The sequence below is a fragment of the Rhipicephalus microplus genome, chromosome 5 (genome assembly GCF_043290135.1).
Source record: "Rhipicephalus microplus isolate Deutch F79 chromosome 5, USDA_Rmic, whole genome shotgun sequence".
In the NCBI taxonomy this organism is placed as follows: domain Eukaryota; kingdom Metazoa; phylum Arthropoda; class Arachnida; order Ixodida; family Ixodidae; genus Rhipicephalus; species Rhipicephalus microplus.
In genome coordinates this window covers 123,362,307-123,382,310 of record NC_134704.1, presented here as the reverse complement: position 1 = coordinate 123,382,310, position 20,004 = coordinate 123,362,307, and the positions used below count along the sequence as shown (strand labels likewise).

At 46.6% G+C, this 20,004-nt stretch overlaps 1 protein-coding gene across 3 annotated transcripts in view; it reads left to right on the top strand.

Annotated features, from left to right (window-relative positions):
* Positions 1 to 9,004, top strand: part of LOC142817922 (trafficking protein particle complex subunit 10-like) — a 91,771-nt gene extending 82,767 nt beyond the window's left edge. For all 3 annotated transcript variants that reach the window (XM_075895884.1, XM_075895883.1, XM_075895886.1), the window contains exons 21-23: positions 705 to 882; positions 5,100 to 5,249; positions 7,913 to 9,004. In XM_075895884.1, the coding sequence (XP_075751999.1) occupies positions 705 to 882; positions 5,100 to 5,249; positions 7,913 to 8,046 (462 nt within the window). In that variant the 3' untranslated portion in view covers positions 8,047 to 9,004. The remainder of the gene's footprint in view (positions 1 to 704; positions 883 to 5,099; positions 5,250 to 7,912) is intronic.
* Positions 9,005 to 20,004: the final 11,000 nt, after the last annotated feature.

Genomic DNA, 20,004 nt, shown 5'->3' with positions numbered 1-20,004 from the left:
GTGCATGACGCAATGTCTTTTCTAAGGCCTCTTCTATAATCACTTTATGTGTGGGGTACGATTATCACGATATTGATTCATTTTTATCCAACTTCTTTAGCCAGGCTATAGACTCTCAGTAAACAGAAATCTCTTCAACAAAGCTTCTGCCTAAATGAAACTACTGTTGCTGATACGTTCGGTTTCACTTTTGCATTCTGCGCCCCTGTTCATCTCTCAGTAAATGAAACATATTTTCCTGGTACCTTCAGGCCCTGTAGGTCTACCGTGATTGGAAGTGATGCGTAAGCCATGTAACGACAAAGTCGACCACAGGGGCTCGTGCATTAACCGGGCGAATGTGAAAAAGAGAAAGACGAAAGGCAGATAAAGAATGAGCGGCTCATCGTACGGCCGTTGCCTCTTGTCTTTCTGCATTACAGCCAAAAGGAAATCATTAAGTGCCAGTTGGGGGTGACAGCTGAAAAAAGTGAACTCAGCAGACTGCTAGTAAAGACTAGAAAGACTGTAAAACTAAAAGTGCATACTCCCGTAAGTAACTTGGCCAATTGAAGGAGCCATGACTTAGTCCTGGTATACTCACGTTGGCTCTTCTGCACTTTAATTTTAAGTCAGAAAAATCGAGAGAGGTTCGCAAAGATGGCTTCGCTTTAATAACTGTCCTGCGTTTCTTGTTTTTTTCTCTCACTCCCTTTTTCTTTCAGACGCTATACACAGTGCGTGTGCGAGTGGAGCCGCAGTCTGGAGCTGAGTTCTGCCGGGCAGACTGCGCATGTAGCCTGCACGTGCACATCAGTCAGCTACAGGCAACAGCGCCATCTGCACTCATGTACGAGCTCGTTCCAGACGCAACAACCTGGGCCGTGCTTGGACGCACTGCTGGTGGGTGCACGTGCTCCTCTGTAGCAGTATAGGCTCGTGAAGTGCTAAGGGGGTCAGTTTTTGTTAGTGCTGTCATGTAAATTTTGCTGCTGCAGGTTCACATCTGGGGCACGAAGCGCATGGCTTATGTAAGTACTTGCAGGTGTAACTCTACTTTAACGTGGTTGAACCTGGGTATATAGTATAACAGTTGTACCCCTTTATAAGAGGCATGCTCTGGGCAGCAATTTTGTCTCCTATTTGAGATATCTCTTGTATATGCATGGTACCATGTATACATTTTCTCAACTCATATTTTACTGTAGGCACACTGGTGTATCCTATACTCATTTGTCTCTTATGTCAGTGTCTTTTATAAAGGGGTTCGACGGTACTTTTTGTACAGTTAAACTAGGCATGTATAGAAAAAGTTTTGTGACTTCAGTACGAGTAGATTGCTGCATTGCGCTGTTTCCCTGCAAGCGCACTTCTCCGTATGGTAGGTACCATAATCATATCTTGTGTTGCCGAAAATGTTTTTCAAATGCCTTGCTTACCAAGTATGACAAGAGAAATATCACAGCTTTGTGGTGAAAAGTCAAACGCAGCAAAGTTTGCTGTGATACACACTATTACAAAATGCCTTACAAAAGCCTGCACGTGCACCGAATATTAAGTCTGGCAGACATCAATGTGTGTGGCACCCTGGTTGCTGACTGTTAAATACAGTAAAACCTTGTCAATTCGAAGTCACTGGGGCCGCGAGAAGGCTTCCAATTAAGCGGGTTTCCGAATTAACAGAATATACAAGAAGTGGGATGCAAGGAACTTAGAACTATTCAAAGTAATCAGTGCTTGTTATTTGTGGTGCCGGCTAGCTTGTGGCTCCAAATGTCATGTTTTCCACCTATACCTGGTCTTTATTTTGCCATGAACATGAAGGAACAGTGGGCCTCGCTGCCACCGGTAAAAAATAAAAAATGAAACGCGGTTTTAATTGACTGAAATGTGCGCTTGCAGAAAACAAGACATCTTCACTGCAACACAGTAGTGACGTACGGGTAGCATGTTGCCTGCTTCTCGCTTCATCAGCGCGTCATGATGCAACCATTCGCACATTCTTTCTATTAAATGCGAAGCAATTCTTAGCGAGCTTCAGCGACTTTGAGCGTATCTATCTATCTATCTGTCTGTCTGTCTGTCTGTCTGTCTGTCTGTCTGTCTGTCTGTCTGTCCGTCCGTCCGTCCGTCCGTCCGTCCATCCGTCCGTCCGCTTGTGTTTGGGTGCTCTCGTGGTCAGCCCATCTACTTGGCGTGAACCAAAATTAGCAAGAGAGAGTAAGATGGTTTGACGAATACGACGCGCTTGTCAAGACATAAATAATGTCACAATCCCGTCGTATATGTCGTCAAACACTTCCCACCAGACAGTGGCACATACCCATGGGCGGGTATGTGCCGCTGGTATGCGGGTATGTGCCACAGGTGATTGACAGTTGGTATCTGATCAGGAACGACGAGAACACACATGGGCAATTTTAACGCGCAAGTGTTAAAAAATACCCACCGTCGGTAGCGTCGACCCGGCAAGTCCCAACTGGAGTCAAACCCAAGCATTCTGGGTGCCAATGAAGCATTTTACCGCAGAGCTACGCCAGATCTCGGAACTACTTTTCAAATGGACGATAATCTTCGTGAAATGTAAATAGTGGTTTCAGCGCTGCCTACCCAGTTTTATAAACATTACATATGTACTATTTTGATACAAGTCGGGTTAACGTCAGATGTGGTTAGTTGCCCTGCACTTTAGTTGATTTAGCAGAGTCCAGGCCAGAGTCCAGGGCAAGCATCTTCACGAGCTTCAGCGCTTCAAATCAGCTTCTGGTGTTGCTAATACGCTTGTTCCAGTTGGCATCATTGCGCATGTGCAAACAACTAGTTATATTAACACCTGCAACTCTTTAACATATGTCTGTGTGTGCAACATTTGTACAATAATTTAGCTTGATTTCATGACATGTTGCTCAATAAAAAAATTGCAACACGGGCACCTTTTTTTCGCATGCTTCACATAACCTGGATTCTCCGGGTACGTGAGATCTGCCTTTTTTTTTTCTCCTTAGCTTTTCTACGCTGTTTGACATCGAATTAAAATAACTTCCACGCGACGGATGCCATTCAAATTTGGCCAAGAAGACCTATGCATACCAAGCGATCAAATGATCGGCACATTTCGATCTTGAAGTTTGATGTCAGTGCTCCTTTAAATGAGCCCTGCAACACTTTTTGAGCATGGTCACAAATCGCTGCCGATCAGCTGTATACGTATAGTACAGGCTCCCGAGAACACGTGAGCCAAGTGTTACAGGGCAGCATGCACTCTAGAATTCACAATAAATTATCAAAGTAGGCTAAAAATTCATTTCTTTTCACTCGACAAATCACGGAATAAGCCCAAAAGTCACTCGTAGAAAGCCCATCTATCAGCCATTGGCTGATTTGAACATGGCGCACTCGGTTTTTACAGAGATCGCCTCGAGAGGCCATTGCTTGTGCACACGTGCGCGCACAATCCCACTGACAAGGCCGCGTATTCTAGAAAAAAAAAGTGCTCAATGTCACGAGGGGTGCGTGACGTTCTATCTACCTGTCTATCTACCTATCTGTCTGTCTGTCTGTCTGTCTATCTACCTGTCCGTCCGTCCATCCATCCCTCCCTCGGACGGCATCATCCCACGGACGGCATCATTTACCTCCGCCTTGTATTGTTGTGCTGATTTTAAAGTGATATTTCAAGCTTCCTCGATCGTGCTTCGCATATCAGCGATTCCCACTATGTGGGATCTGCCAATTTCTTTATAATTATGACTTTAATAATGGCCAGTATGACGAAGCTCACGATGGGTTTTGGCTGGAAACAATCATTTTTGAGACTTTCGAACTTAGTTTTCAATGTAGGTGTTGCTGGCAAGAACTCCGCCGCAGTGCAAAGACGCGAATTGCTGGAGCAATCGGTGGTTCGCATACATCGCGATTTTCGCTAAACTGTCCTTTATTAATTTCTTTACTATCCCAGTCAGAATGGGCAAACCATGACCCGATGACATTGCGAGAAACATGCAATAAGCTGCCCGCGTGTCACCGCTGTGTTGCAGTAAAGCAAGACTTGTTTTCCGCAGGCGCACGTTTCGGTTGATCACGAAACCTTTTTTTTTTTCTTTTTCTTTGCGCTGGAAGTAGCGAGGCTGGAGTGCTTCAGCTGCCACTCGTTAGTATCGATACGTTGCATTGCCCTGTGGCTATGAATAGCCGTCATTTCACGTATTCGAGGCGAAATCGGGATCGAACTCGCACGGGGGCATCCAGTGTTTTCGAATTAACCGAACTGGTGCCGGCCGTCACTTCAAATTATCCACTCAAACTTACATTGCAAAATACAGGACCGTGGAAATCCTTCGAATTAAGTGGGATTTCGAAATAACTGAGTTGGAATTAATGAGGTTTTACTGTATACAAGTTGGGGTGGATGCAAAATGGTGCTGTGCATTTTATATGTACGCTAAAAGCCATAGTTTCAGGGTGCCGCTGCTGAACGTTACATAGGCATAGAATATTGTCAGGTTCGAAAAAGGAAGATTCACCTGGAATTTACGACAGAGCATCATACAGACAAGTGGTAGATTATCGAAAGTGCAATTCGAAGGTCGTGGGTTCAGATTCCACCATCGAAGAGGGTAAGTTTTTATCTACAATAATTCCTTTCAATTTAAAGGAGAGTCGTTACACTACAGTGAATAAACTACAAGTACTATCCCCTAGAACTTTCGTGGCTTGATTGCCTGTCAGTTTCATTAGTTGTGTATAATACAGAAAAACGACCCCATTGGAAAATTCCCGTACTTTTGTACACAAATTATGGTGTTGTTCTTTTCATCTTTGTCAGCCCCTTGTATTTGTTTTGTGTACATACAAAGTGTTCCACTGTGAAAGCATGCTAGTTTAATTCTAGAGCTGTACATTTTAAGTTTTCAATGCTCTATGTACCTGCTACTTGTACTTTTTTTTTATACTATTGCTCTAGACTCCTGTCACTGTCCTGCCTGAGGGTGCTGTGGGCAATTCAATGAATGAATGAACAAATAATTGAATTAAAAAATAAATGAAAAATAAACAAACTCTGTAAACTACCAGCTATTTAATGAACTAACTTGTCTCGCATCCTTGCACATCTTACACAGGGGTGCTGCAGCTGAGTCCTGAGCAGCGTGAGCAGACTGTCACGTTAGAAGTGAAGCCACTGCAGGTCGGGTTCCTGCCCGTACCCACAGTGAGGCTGTCACGGTACATCCCATCCTCCTCGTCTGGCGGTACACCTTCCAAGAGTCTCGGTAAGCTGGGCGAATGCTGAAGCCACTGAATTCGGCCTTTGAAATCTTCGTTGCTGGGCACTGTTGCCATGGCTCCCGTACTTTCTGTGTAGCTTAAAGACAAGCAGGGTGGCACTGAGGTTTTGCGTTTACGACTTGTTAGTGCTTTTTCCTGTTTACTAATCTGTGTTAGCACATTGTAAATGTTGCCCCTGCCCTACTGTATGCGTATTTTTGACATCATACACTATTCATGGCTGAGCAGACCTGGTGGTAACGTAGGCAGGCCACCACTTGCGCAGTGTGAGCAGTGGTGCCATTGGAACAGAACCATCACATGTAGTAGCTTTGGGCCACAGTTATGTGGCGTTTTGCAGTACAGAGTTTAACATGGCACACACGCAGGGACACACAAGTATAGAACACGGTAGGCCTCTTTACTCCACTGTGCCAGTGTTGGCTCTGTGTTTACTCTTTGTCATGAACCACCTTTAACAATAGCCCGATTTGAGGACTTGGCTTTAGTGATGTTTTCTGGGTGTAATGCTTGTTAGTTTTCGCACCATTCTGTCCTTGTTATTAGTCAAAGCAGTGGTCAGTTTATAGTATTACATCGTCAAGTACATGTATAACGGCCCCACATAAAACGAACTTTCGCTCAAAACTAACGATACTCGCATGACAGTGGAAATATCCACTATTTCAATAGCACAAAATCGCGGTTAGAGTGAACGTCTCTGAGCGACGCCCATCGGTTACCCAGAACGGAGTTAGCGCGCCGGTGGCTTTCGGGGACCGCCCTTTCGGCCGCTGATAAGCTATCGGCGAGGTGTTCATAGATTTTTATTAATAAATTCCGAGCCTGTCTCTGCAGCGCTCTAGTTGTCACTCTTCCTGAGCATTTTTGGTTAAGCACCTGTTCTTCCTTTCTGGCCCCGCTATTCTGAGCGGTGTTTTCATTCTGCCACCAATCTTTTGAAATCTGGTCGGGTCGGCAGGGTAGTATCCTCTTGTTTTTTGATTGCTGGTTACACTATCGTTGGCGTCGCCAGTCTAAAGTGACCAGACCATCTGCAGACATTATCGGTCCGTGACTGTACCCGATCGTATGTATCTGTGTCTTGTCTGGATCAGGGTCATATTGTTCCAGTGCACGTGCTTGCACCGCCCACCGTTCGCAATTTGTTTAGTTTTAAGACCTGTTCTCACTCACTTCTCACTCAGCTCAGCATGCCCTCCACATGCGTTCGGAAGCTTAAAAACGACTTTTACAGGGACCGAATCACCAATTATCGAAGTTGGTAGGGCCCCACTAGTCCATCAGCGCCAAAATGCTTTTGTATGACCTCTGCGCGTGCTGACCACTCTCCCAAGTTTTTCTATGCACGAGTTGCACGTTTCGTGAACCCTGTAAGCAAGCTGCCCGACCTGCCTTTTTCCCACGTGTTTTGGTTTTCAACGTCTTCTTCCCGCCATATGCTTCCTTAATCGTGCATCACTATCGCAACTCCTTCGCATGTCTCTCGCAAGACTGCTCTTCTCTGTTTGTCGCATCTCCGCTCCATTGTGCCATGACAGCTGCCAGTCACGTTGGAAGTTTCGCTTTTTGATAAGAAACGGGCCCAGAACAGTTTCATGCGTGTGGGCTTCTACGTTGCGTATGCGTGTTTTGCTCGTTGTTAGTGTGCGTGTGTGATCAGGATGTGGAGGACGGGAGGCCTTCTGAGTTTTTTTCTGCCGCTCAACAAATGGTCGAAAGTGTGACCGCTTGGCTTGGCGTAGTTCGTGCGTTTAAGACTTATAATAGGTGCCGCGTTGTGGAGCGCGCGCTCATATCTGTTGACCGCCCTGCAGCTAACTTGCCGCTTCGAGTGTGCCTATATTCAACTGTTGAAATGAAGGCTTCGTGAGCGGCGGTGACGCCTACATGTGTGCGAAACTTTTTTTGCAAGGCTGACTTCGTCGACGTCGAACCCGATGCGCAGCTTCAAGCTTCTGAACAGGACCCCTCTGGCAGCGATTTGTGGCAGCAAGTAGTCGACTCCGACAAGGGGGGCGTGCGGGACATTTGTTGTGATGATTTCATTACGGCCAACAATGGTGCCAACACTGCAGAACTGCGCACGGACAAAGGCATTGTGAATTAAGCGCACGGCAAGAGCGACTGGGTGGAATAAGATTACGAAAACAATGAAACTTTGGAGCCGGAGCCCACGAGCGTGCTTGTGGCAATTGGCTACATTAATATCTCAGGCAGCTTATGCCACGGGTTTTAATGAAGAGCACGCTGCCGCTTCATGTAGGCTTGAGACCATCCTTATTGCTTCTGCTATTCGAAACACGTGCATCATCATGGTCTTTTTCGGAAAAAATGGTTTATGTTTTCACTCCCAACTTTTTTAGAGGTGTGTTTCATTTGCTATGAACTTCAGGATACACCAAATAGATGCTGCGCCACACTCAGGTTCGTTATAAGCACGCTTGATTGTACAGTAAAACCACAGGCTTTCAGTGGTGGGTGATAAGAATGTCATAGACTGAAGCAGAAGGCTATGCAGCGAAATAGCAACGCATGGTGCACCAACTCATGTCAGATAGTTATGGTGTAGTGGCGTTGCCTTTAACATTGCTTCAAAGCAACGGCACGCGAGGCTGTCCAACCGTCTGTGCTTTCTTTTGCACAGGATCTGAAGGCAGCAGTGCGCAGGGTACTGCCAAGCTGGAGCCATTCCTGCCAGGCCAGGTGTACAATTGGAGCCGAGCCACGCAGGTGCATGTATTGGCGCCTTCGACTACCAATAGCGAGCCGCCTGGCTGAAGAGACGCAGCACCGTGTGTTCCTTAGAAAAGGCCTCGCGAGGGGTGGACAGCAGTGTTCATCGTCAACCTCAGCACTGGCCTTGCCTGTATTATTCGCTGGACCCTTCCTTCCTCCTAGGCCACTGTACAAAGAGAGAGAAAGAGAGAAGGAAGAAAAAGGACTGGCTGCTGTCCTGATAGGGGATTGACAGGGACGTTTCCTCCGCCCATCCTCGTCGTTGTGCCTCTTTCTCTTCCAGGATTGCCCCGTTATAATTTTTTCATTTTCCAGGACCAGTCTTAGCTCCTATTGTCCACCCTGTGCTGCACCATCCTGCAATGACAGGTGTACGTTGCGCGATACGAAGGGAAGCTAGAAAAACATTGCAGAGTTTCGCACGCGCTCCTTGTAAATGCTGTGCCTGTTTTTGCAGAAAACTTCCGTTAAAAAATTCCCTGTTCCCCTCCACCCACCCCAGTAGTAGACCTCTTTTCCGACAAAATTAGAAAACGTTTTCCTTGTTTCCTTGCTGTAACATATGAGTGACATTCCCAATGCTGTCTTTTGTGTATTGTGAGTTGTTTCCAACTGTTTTTCCCTTGGGCTTACTTTGTATGTATGAATCGGGGGTGCGCCAGCCTTCCTTTCTTCCTCCCAGCTCAGTCAGGCCCTGCTTTAGATTGTTGTACAAAGTTGGAGACAAAGTCAGTACTCCCCCTCTTTTTTTTTCTTAGGAAACGTGTTACGCCGTTGTGATGACAGCGGCATGAAACTCCTAGCCTCCTGTATTAAGGCCTCCTTTCGTCTCCGTCCGAAGAGGCCTCGAGGGTTGTAAATGTTTGCCAAGCAACACGGCTCGGTGCCGGTGCTTCGTGTTTTGTTTTGTGCCTGTCAGGGTTGTTGCCCAGTGCTGCTCAGAGGCGTGTGTGTTGCTTTAGAAAACAAAAGAATAATAAATAGGCAACATTGTAATTAATTACCGTCACGCTTTATTTATTTTGTTCACACCAATGGATGCCCAGCCTGCCCTGCTTCTCCAATCTTAAACATCAAAATAGTGGGCAACCATACAGTGCCAGCCAGCAAACCAAGTGCTGCATTGTTTCGAAAAACAGAAGCAGCAAGGGCTGCAGTTTGAAAGTACGCGTTTTTATGTGTTGTGATCCTATGATGCAAACTACACTGGGTTTTGCTGTCCATCATATTAAGACATAAGCAAAATTTTAGCAGCATGTGTGCACATTTGCTCAAGGGCATGACACCAACTGTAAATAAAGAAGCATGCATTGTAGTAATCAACCAAAGTTGTAGTGTGGGCTTGTTGGTGAATCATCTAACTTGGATAGCCCCACCGTGGTGATCTAGTGGCTCTGCTGACCCGCAAGTCGCGGGATTGAATCCCGGCTTAGGGTGCACGTTAAATTAGGGTGCACGTTAAAGAACCCCAGGTGGTCTAAATTTCCAGAGCCCTCCACTTCGGCATCTCTCATAATCATATAGTGGTTTTGGGATGTTGAACCCCACATATCAATCATCAATTATCTAACTTGGATATACAGTAGCGTGAAGCAATGCATACACACGAGGAGGCACATGAGAAGACTGCACAGTGCTTTGTGCATTCCATGGTTTCTGGAAAATACTCTAAGACTATAATAATGATAGTGTTTGGAACAAAACAGACATTACAGAAAAAAAGGGGACGAACCTATTAGCCCCGAGCACGAACACTGGCGTTGCTGCTGTGACAGCGATGTGACAGAGCAGGCAAGGACTTGCCTGCTCCGCTACTGCTGTTTGCCCTTTTCTGCACCCTTGGTGTGCCCATGCTTCAATGATGTGGTGGTGATTACTCCTCGATTTCATGATGCAAATCTTTCAAGGTATCAGCTTGAAAAATCTGGCTGAGAATAGGCAAACTCCTGTCCGAGCGGGAGAGGTTTGTTGTTCTCACTGTGTACTTCGAAAAATCGGCGCTATGAAAGTATGCTTAGTGGTTCTAACTTCAGTACTACTAGGCATATACTTATGGGTTAGAATGTGTTTGCCGAATTGTCTCAAATGATATTCGGACATCTTCAATTCAGTAACTGTATTGCGGTTTACCATGAAAGTTATGTCTGCGTTCGCAAAATATGTAGGTGATTTGTGAGAATCCGCCACATCGCTGGCCGATCCAGCCACTCATTTTAGAGGAGGGGAGGGGGGCCGCCTATAACACTGGAGAGGGGGGCGTCGTCCTGACTTTTTTGTTTTTACAAGCTGAAAAACTTTTTCATAGCAGAAATACAGTTAAGGTGTCCTCGATTTGATCGCACTTCCTGCACTAGTTCAAGAGTACTGCACTTGGGCCCTCGATTTAACGAGTGCAGCTCATGCCACCTCTTCTGCTCTTGTTTGACGCCGTGCTGCACGAGTTCTTTGGCACTTCAGCATGAGCCTTCCCGTGAGTTCTCGTTTCATGCAAGTAGTGCTAGGTAAATGATGTGGCTGCACTTCTTCCCCTGATTTGACTGTTTCACTGAAACCGCTAGTGTTGTGCTACGCTGACACTAAAGGAACTGGCGTGGCACTTGCACGACACATTCGTTTAGTATGTGCAGAAATTGCAGCGAAATCGAGACGACCTTTATTGTGTGCTCACAGTGGTTTCACTAATTTGTGATAGGAGGTGGACTGCGAGCACTGAAGTGAGGGGGGGGGGGGGGGGGTCAGCTCGCCCCCACCGCCTTCTGTATCCAGCACTGCATCACATTTATATATTTATCATAAGCATGTGCTTGTGACAAACATAATGCTAAGTGCTTGCAATCACTTAAATATTTATTGAATTAAATGAAATAATTCGGCCACACTCACAGCAATTTCTCAAAAGCTGAGATGTCCGTTCATCGGATCTTGTGCACAGACTTCTTTTTAACAATCACCAAATATTATTTAGTCATAAAGCCTAAATTGCGTTAAAGGAGTAGTGATACCAAATTTAAAACTCGCAATGTGGCGTTCATTCGATTACTTGATATGCATAAGTTTTTTTTTAGCGAAGTACGAATAGTGGTCATTACGTAGACTTTATTCTATTTTGAGCCCAAAAGGCGTCCATGGCTCAACGGTGCGTTCCCGGCAATGAGATATCGACAGTATTTTGACGTGTTCAGCTAGCTCCTAGGCCCCCGCTCAGGCTCAAAGTGACGATGAGCAAGCAGTGATGATGTCGGCAATTTTAGTATTGGCATTGCGTTGTCTACATGTGGTACCACTGCCGGCGACACCTGGTAACAGCTTCACCTGCTTTATTTTGCTTGGTTCATGCAGCACGTTCGTGTCAATGCTGCGTTTTCGTTGAGCCGCTTCGGGTGATTTGTCGGGAAATCTTGAGCGTGAATGTGAATATTTGAAGCTATGTTCATCGCGAACAAGTAACATGCACACAGCGTTCAATTGTCTTACCAGCCAGTGTGGACCAAGCGCGCGTCTCCAGCTGCCTCATCGCTCCTCAATACGACATCGATTTCAGAATAATTTCTGATAAAACCAAAAATAATTTGCCTTGCCGCGAATCGCCCCTATTTTATATTCCTCAATGTTTTCGTCCTCGCTTGTGGATACTTATGACGGCGGCGACATCAGTAGAGTGGCGAAGACATACCTATACACAGGCGCACCGAGCAGACGAAATGTCGACTGAAACTCGCGTCACCATTTCATGCGGCCGACTGATCATATGGGGCAGGATTGCGCGTGGCGACTGCTTGGCAGTGCCGAAAATTGACGGGCTTGGCTCCTGTTCTTAATTGTGTTTGATACTGTTCATAATAATCGACTACCAGTATGTTTGTCACGTAATATTGGTGCAAGTGCTGTCTATCGCTATTATATCTTCTGTACGCAGGGTCATTTTGATGTAAACACTGCTTTGCAGTTGAAGCACATCGTATTGTGCACTTGTCATCATTCCATACATGAGGAGTGTTAGCATCTTAGTTACTCAGTGATAAGCAAAGTTTTGCATTGTTGTTGTCCAACTGTGGTGCTGTTACTTATGAGCTGTGCGACGAGTTTTAATTGTGCTTGAGATGTTTTACAGCGAAAGCTGTTATAAGATCACAACTCGGGTCGCGCGCAGCACCTTAGTTGTTTTCGCCGCTGCCGGTGTCTGTAATCACATTGGGCGAAATTAGAAAAAAAAATACATAGTACCAATTACACAGTGGGGCTCGAACCTGGGTCCGCTGGGGACCAGTCCAGTATTCTGCTACTGAGCCACGCCGGCTTCCTTAATCTCCTGAGCTACGCCGGTGCTTGGGACTTGTTGGCAAACTTGCCTTAGGCAGGCTTGATGTTGGTAAAGCAATTGCGTTAATCCTGTGACGGGGCGAGAATTAGGCTTGTAGAAGAGCGTCCACAGAGAATCGGCAGCCGAACAAGATGGCTGAGTTGCCTCTCGCGCAAGCGTCTAACGCACAGCTGTCTTCGTCGTCTTCACAAAGTGCCACGCTTTCTCCGGTCGAAGATGCACCGTAACATCACTCCCCTACGACGGAAGCGCCGTCACGGCGCTTGGTACAGCGGCGACGAACTAGCAGGATGATATGGTTAAAGTCTGGAAACGTGGACAACGTCCGTCTGGAGTGAGGAGGCCGAACAGGCATTGTTTAGGGGTGTGATCTCGGAGCTCACGTCACTGAGTTGTCGTGCCACTTTGTAGGGGCCATGGTAGTGTGGTAGTAGCTTCTCTGATAAGCCGACTTGGCAGTTTGGTGTCCAGAGAAGTACCAGAGACCCCGGCGAGAAGTGCACGCTTTGGTAGCGACTGTCATAACGGTCTTTTTGGTGCTCTTGCGACAAGTGCAGCCGATCATGGGCAAGCTGACGGGCTGCATGGTCTCAAGAAACGACATCGCTGGCGAACTCAAGTAGACAAGGGGGCAGCCGAAGGAAGGAGTTTGTTAAATGGTAACGCTGGATGTCGGCCAAACAGCAACTAAAACTGAGAATAACTGGCTATTGTATCGCAACAGTTGTACCGCAAAGGTGACAAAGGGGTGTGCTTTGTCCCAGTCACAGTGATCTGGTGAAATGTACATAGACAGCATCTGCGTCAGCGTTCAGTTCAGATGCTTGGTCAATCCATTTGTCTGTGGATGAAAAGCGGTGGTATGCTTGTGCTCAGTTGAGCAGGCCAACAATAGTGCCATCCAGAACACGTGAAAGGAAGTACCTTACTTGATCAGTAAGCAGCTGCCGTGAAGCGCCGTGATGAAGAATGACTTCATGCAAGAGAAAGTCAGCGACGTCAGTGGAACTGCTTCTCGGTAGTGCTTTAGTGATGGCAAAGTGTGTGGCGTAATCTGTGGCGACTGTAACCCATTTATTTCCGGAGGTGGACGTAGGAAACGGGCCCAACAAGTCAAGGTCAACACCGAAGAATGGTTCGGTCTGTATGTCAATGGGCTGTAGGAGGCCAGACGGTAGCACGGAGGGGCGCTTGCAGCGTTGGCAGCGGTCGCAAGCAGTGATGTAGCGAACCACAGAACAATACAGTCCGGGCCAGAAAAAGCAACGTCGCACACCATCGTAGGTTCGAGAGATGCCTAGGTGACCGGCTGTAGGCACGTTGTGTGTATAGTTGTTCAGGAACGCTGGTACACAAGTGATGCGGGAGCACGAGTAGTAATTCTGGGCCATCGGTGTTGAAGCTGTGACGGTACAGAATGTTGTCGTGCAGTTCGAACAGGCGTACGGAAGGGTCTGTTGGAGCAGAGGTCAGACGCTCGATGATGGAGAGTACCGATGGGCCACGTCGTTGTTCGGTGGAGATATCACACAAAGCGTGGAAAGCATGCAGGGGTCTGATTCAAGGTCTGTCAACTAGGGCGTTTCAACCGGATGACGTGACAAACAATCTGCGTCTGTGTGCAGGCGTCCCGATTTGTAGTGGACCACGATAGAGTATTTTTGCAGATGCAGCACCCAGCGATCGAGACGTCCAGATGGGTCCTTTAGGGATGAGAGCCAGCAAAGAGCGTGATGGTCAACAGCAGAAAAAGTTCGGCCATACAGGTAAGGCCTGAACTTTGTCACAGCCCACACTAAAGCTAGGCATTCACGCTCAGTGATGGAGAACTTCCGTTCAGCAGGTGAAAGAAGACGACTGGCGTAAGCAATCACGTGGTCCTTCCCGTGCTATCGTTGGCCGAGGACCGCCCCAATTCCATGACCATTGGCATCGGTCCGAAGCTCTGTAGGTGATGCATGGTCGAAATGGGCCAGTATTGGTGGCGTAGTCAGCAGATGGATAAGAGCCGAAAAGGCGTCCGCTTGCTCTACGCCCCATGCGAAGGGAACGTCCTTCTTTAAGAGATCAGTAAGCAGTCGAGCGATGTCAGCGAAGTTGCGGACAAATCGACGAAAATAGGAACATAGCCCTACAAAACTTCGGACGTCCTTGGTTGAACGTGGTTCAGGAAATTCTTGTACTGCTCGCATCTTGTCGGGATCCGGTTGAACGCCAGCGGCACTGACAAGGTGACCGAGTATGTTGATTTGGCGACGTCCGAAATGGCATGTTGCAGAATTGAGCTGGAGAGCGGCTCTTCAAAAAAATGCCGCCATATCCACGAAGTGAATGATGATGAGTGGGCGAAGCTCCGGAGGTAAACCTGGTAAACCATGAATCCTCCGTACATTTTGCCCACTCGATTTTATTGCAACGCTCCCCCTAGCGTACGTCGCCGCACTATATCGAACGATGACACGCGCCATATGTGGCATCATTCCTATTTTATAACACCTCGCATCTTTCATAATCAACTACACGTACCGCCGTCTAGTTTATAACATCTTGCATCTTTTGGACGGACGGACGGACGGACGGATGGACATGGCTGTACCCTTTAGATCGGGCGGTGGCTAGCGTAATACTTAGAACTGAACGAGAGGTGGCTACATACAGGGGACGCACAGCCCACGCCTTAAGGAGCTTCGCTCCTAAAGACATCCAGAACGCCTGACAGACATGTGATATGGCTGTCAAAGGTAGGTGAGCGAGAGGTACTGGGATTGTTACCCAACACCTCCACCAAATGTGACGGGGCGAAATCTAGGCTTATAGTGGAGCGTCCACAAAGAATCGTCAGCCGAACAAGATGGCTGAGTTGCCTCTCGCGCAATCGTCTAACACACAGGCGTCTTCGTCGTCTTTGCAAAGTGCCACGCTTGCTCCTGTCGATGATTCACCGTAACAATACGACTTATAAAGTGTTTTAAAACAGTGAAAGAACAAGCAGTCGTTGCACAATGCGAATAGCATAAGCATAACGAGTGGGTCGTCCAATGCTCCAACCCATTACAAAAGCTTGTTTTTGTTCAGCTATTAACTGTGGCGCATACCCACTTCAGGCATAATTCCTCACCTTTGTTGGCCACTGCATGAACAATTGGCACGAAATTTCTCGCAATTGCTTAGCCGATACCATGCTTCTCAGAAGAATGACGAAAAATAGCAAAGCATATAAAAGTAATGCACCAAAAATATGGAATTTCGTTCTTTTATGGAGTTTCGCTTGGTATATCCAAGACCAGCATGTATGAAGTAAATAGTGAATTAAGTCGCACTACAGCAGGACGTTATCGCTACCCGAGGTCGCCGCTTACGAATGAAAAAAAAAAAATACAATAAACGTGATATAGTGTGCAAACGCAAACTGCCGCCTAGCGCGAACATCACTTTCATTGGCAGGTTGCATTTCTCTCACATGTAATAGTAATGTTGAGCCAGCTTCGTGCATCGATTCTGCAATGAACAACATGTATATTGCGAGTAGGCTGCAGTCAAAGAATTTTATTCGCTGACAGTCAGCTGACGCCGCTCACAAAAAAGCGCCGCTGCGTACATTTGTATGTGCGCCACAGGACGCCTATTCACACCCGCTACAGTGTACTAGAATATAGTACACTGTATCCAGACTCATCATCTAACTCCATCTCCGAGCTCAGTGACATTATTCTGCAACAATAAACTTGGTGACAAGTAGTATTGCCTCGTTTACACATCATCAGGTTTGCTTAGGTTCCCTCATAGTTCGTTTCCCTGTCTTTCATACGAGCGTGTCTGGCACAGATATGAGCTCCAGATTTTTTCTTGGGTGAGTTATTTTTGTTTAAACAATATGTGGTCGAATATGCGGGTCATTTTTTTTTCATAAGTTGGTACATTGAGCTATGCTAAGCAACCGCCGTATTAGAATGATGATGGACACATGCATAAGGACCAAGGAGGATACATAAAACTTGCTGGAGTGGAAGGGGCGCTGTGCGAGTGAAGCCAGCCGCCGCCATTTGCCAGTGGCAAAAAGCGTGCTCAGCGCCATCGCGAGCTGCTGATTTCGTCTGTTCTTGTTTCACCTTGTCGGCATGTAAAGACAAATGGTTTACAATGGTTGTCTCTTGCGTCGTTTACGAATGTGCCAACAGGTTGAAAAAAGGTTGTGGCCTCACATTCCACCTGTACGTACATGAAAACGTTTTCGACATAGCCATTCCGCGCTCGTTACTAAAGGGAGCTATAGCTGACGCGATCTAAGCGTGCAAAACATAAAAGTCCGGATTTGTTTTACAGGTTTTCTCAAGATCCCGTAACGCGAAGCCTCTGGGAGTGGGCCGTTCGCCGTGAGAAGTAGAATGCGAAAGACTGAGATCACTTCGCTCTGTGCACTTCGCGCCAGTGTGCTTTGACCACTTCTTTGATATTGAAGGGAAGCATGTGAAATGGGGTTATGAGGTGGCATTGAAGGCACTTCAACGTGAAGAAGTGTTGTGGCTCGGAAACAAACTTACGAAAGTCCACGTCCAATGGGAAAAACAAGAATATGAAGGTATGATATGCTGTACTACTGATCGAGTGCATCAGTTGCCGACGCTTTGGACTTCTGCGAACAAAAGCTAAAGCTGCCGCGATTCAAGGGTGCCAGCACAAGATCTACGTTTATTAGAACTTTTGATAGCTTGTTTGACATCTTAAACTCCAGGAACCCGCTGGCAAGGTCGTACAAAGCGCCCCTTTGGCAGGGGAACGAAGCATTCTGGAAGTCGTTTTTCGCGGAGACTCGAGCGTACATAAACGGGCTGAAAGATCCGGCAGTGACAGAAGGACTGAAAAAAAAAAAACGGATTCATTGGTTTTTGGATACGCATGGCAAGCGCAGAAAGAATGTTTGACAGACTTGTCAGCCAGGGTCAGCTTAATACTTACGGACACACAAACTCAGTCAAGACTATGCCGAAAACTTCTTTGAATCAATGCGTGGATGATGCGGCCATAACGACAACCCAACAGCTTCGCAGTTTATGGCTGCATACAAGCGTCTATTGGTTCAGACGGAAGTCACGTCTTCAAATTCTGGACACTGCTCCCAAGATGTTCTCTCCGTTTTGAATGCAACGACTCCTGCAGCCATGGTAGATCCAAGAAGCAATCTCACCGACATGCGCAAGGCCCCAGTCCTGCAGCCCGATGACCACGACAATACGCATCGCATTGACTAACCCGAAAGCTTTTCTGTTTTTGTCGGTTTCGTGGTGCCATACATAGCAGGCTTCATTGTTCGACAGGTCGAACTGCAACTACCTGTGAAGAGTGCATAGCAGCCATGCACTCAGATGAGCTGACACCTTCAATTAAATGTAAGAGGCGAGGTGGTCTTGTTTCACCGTCGCGAGATGTCATTAGCCTCTGTAAAGAAGTCGAGGACTGAGGCGGCTGCAGGCTGAATGTGATTCTATCACAACGGTGAAGTCAAGAGCAAAACACCTCATCCTGAAAGTTCTATGAGCTTCCTCCGAGAAAAACTGGTTCCATAAACTAGAGCAGCACGTCCTAGACTTTGATACGCTTGATAATCAGGTTTGCAGTTTGTGCAGGCAAATCGCCGAACAATACGTAAAAGTGAGGATACAACACATGACGAAGGAAAAAAAAAACGAGAATCGGTCAAAAGTAAGGTGGGACCACTTTTGACAAGGGCAATAATTTTCAACCACCAGTAGGGAACCTATGTTTTCGATTATATGTTTGCTTTAGGCATCGCCATTTGATGCATATGCACTTTAATTGAGTTCTCTACATGCCACTTGGCTGCGTACAAGTCGCAATAAACATTTACAACCAGAATTACTTGTTTTCGTTGCTTTATAAACACACGAGCCACTTCACCCGCAGCGCGATGAAGCATAAATTTGCAGCGCTCGGCTCTTTTCTGCCACTGGCAACATGGCCGCCGCACGCTCGGCGCCGCTTCACTCTCTCCCGTAGCGGCGCATAGGCGGCTTCCACTCCAGCAAGTTTTATGTATCCTCCTTGATAAGGACATATCGCATCTACGACCATCTTGCTGAGGAATTTTGATGCGTCTGTACCGGCTATTTGAAGATTTGGTGCGTCAGTCTACCATACCGGTATCTAATTCTTTTAAAGAGCCCTGAAACACTTTTTCGAATAACCATGGGATTATTTCACTGGAAAAGCGTATTGCCTCACACATTCAACGCCGCAAACATTTTAAGGATCCGCCCAGTATACGAGCGGAGTTAAAAGATTTGTCACACGCTGCAATTGCATTCTCTCTTATCTCGTCCAGATAAAAGCGCTAGAAGCTAAGCAGGGAGGAATGGAAGGAGCAAACAAAAAATGTCACGCACCCCTCGTGACATTGAGCACTTTTTTTTCCTAGAATACGCGGCTTTGTCAGTGGTATCGTGCGCGTACGTGTGGACAAGTGATGACCTCTCGTGGCGATCTCTGTAACAACCGAGTGCGCCATGTTCAAATCAGCCAATGGCTGATAGATGGGCTTTCTACGAGTGACTTTTGGGCTTATTCCGAGATTAGTCGAGTGAAGAGAAATGAAATTTTAGCCTACTTTGATAATTTGTGAATTCTAGGGTGCTTGTTGCGCTGTAACACTTGGCTCACGTGTTCTCGGGAGCCTGTACTATACGTTTACTGATCGGCAGCGATTTATGACCATGCTCAAAAAGTTTTGCAGGGCCCCTTTAAAGGAGCACTGACATCAAACTTCAAGATCGAAATGTGCCCATCATTCGATCGCTTGGTATGCATAGGTCTTCTTGGCCAAATTTGAATGGCATCCGTCGCGTGGAAATTATTTTAGTTCGATGTCAAACAGCGTAGAAAAGCTAAGAAGAAAGAAAAAACGGCAGATCTCACGTACCCAGGGAATTCAGGTTATGTTAAGCATGCGGAAAAAAGGTGACCGTGTTGCAATTTTTTTATTGAGTGACATGTCATGAAATTACGCTAAATTATTGTACAAATGTCGCACACACAGACATATGTTAAAGAGTTGCAGATGTTTATATAACCAGTTGTTTGCACTTGCGCAACGATGCCAACGGGAACATGCGTATTAGCAACACCAGAAGCTGATTTGAAACGCTGAAGCTCGTGAAGATGCTTACCCTGGACCCTGCTACATAAATCAACTTCAGCGCATGGCAACTAACCACATCTGACGTTAACCCGACCTGTATCAAAATAGTACATGTGTAATGTTTATAAAACTGGGTAGGCAGCACTGAAACCACTATTAACGTTTCACGAAGATTAGCGTCTATTTGAAAAGTAGTTGCGAGACCTGGCGTAGCTCTGTGGTAAAATGCTTCATTAGCACCCAGAATGCTTGGGTTTAATTCCAGCTGGGTCTCGTCGGGTCGACGCTATACCAACGTCGGGTATTTCTTAACACTCGCGCGTTAAAATTGCCCATGTGTGTTTTCGTCGTTCCTGAGCAGATTCCAAGTGTCAGTCACCTGTGGCACATACCCACCCATGGGTATACGTGCCACTGTCTGGTGGGAAGTGTTTGACGAGGTACGCGACGGAATTGTGACATTATTTATGTCTTGACAGGCGCGTCCTATTCGGCAAACCATCCTACCCTCTCTTGCTAATTTTGG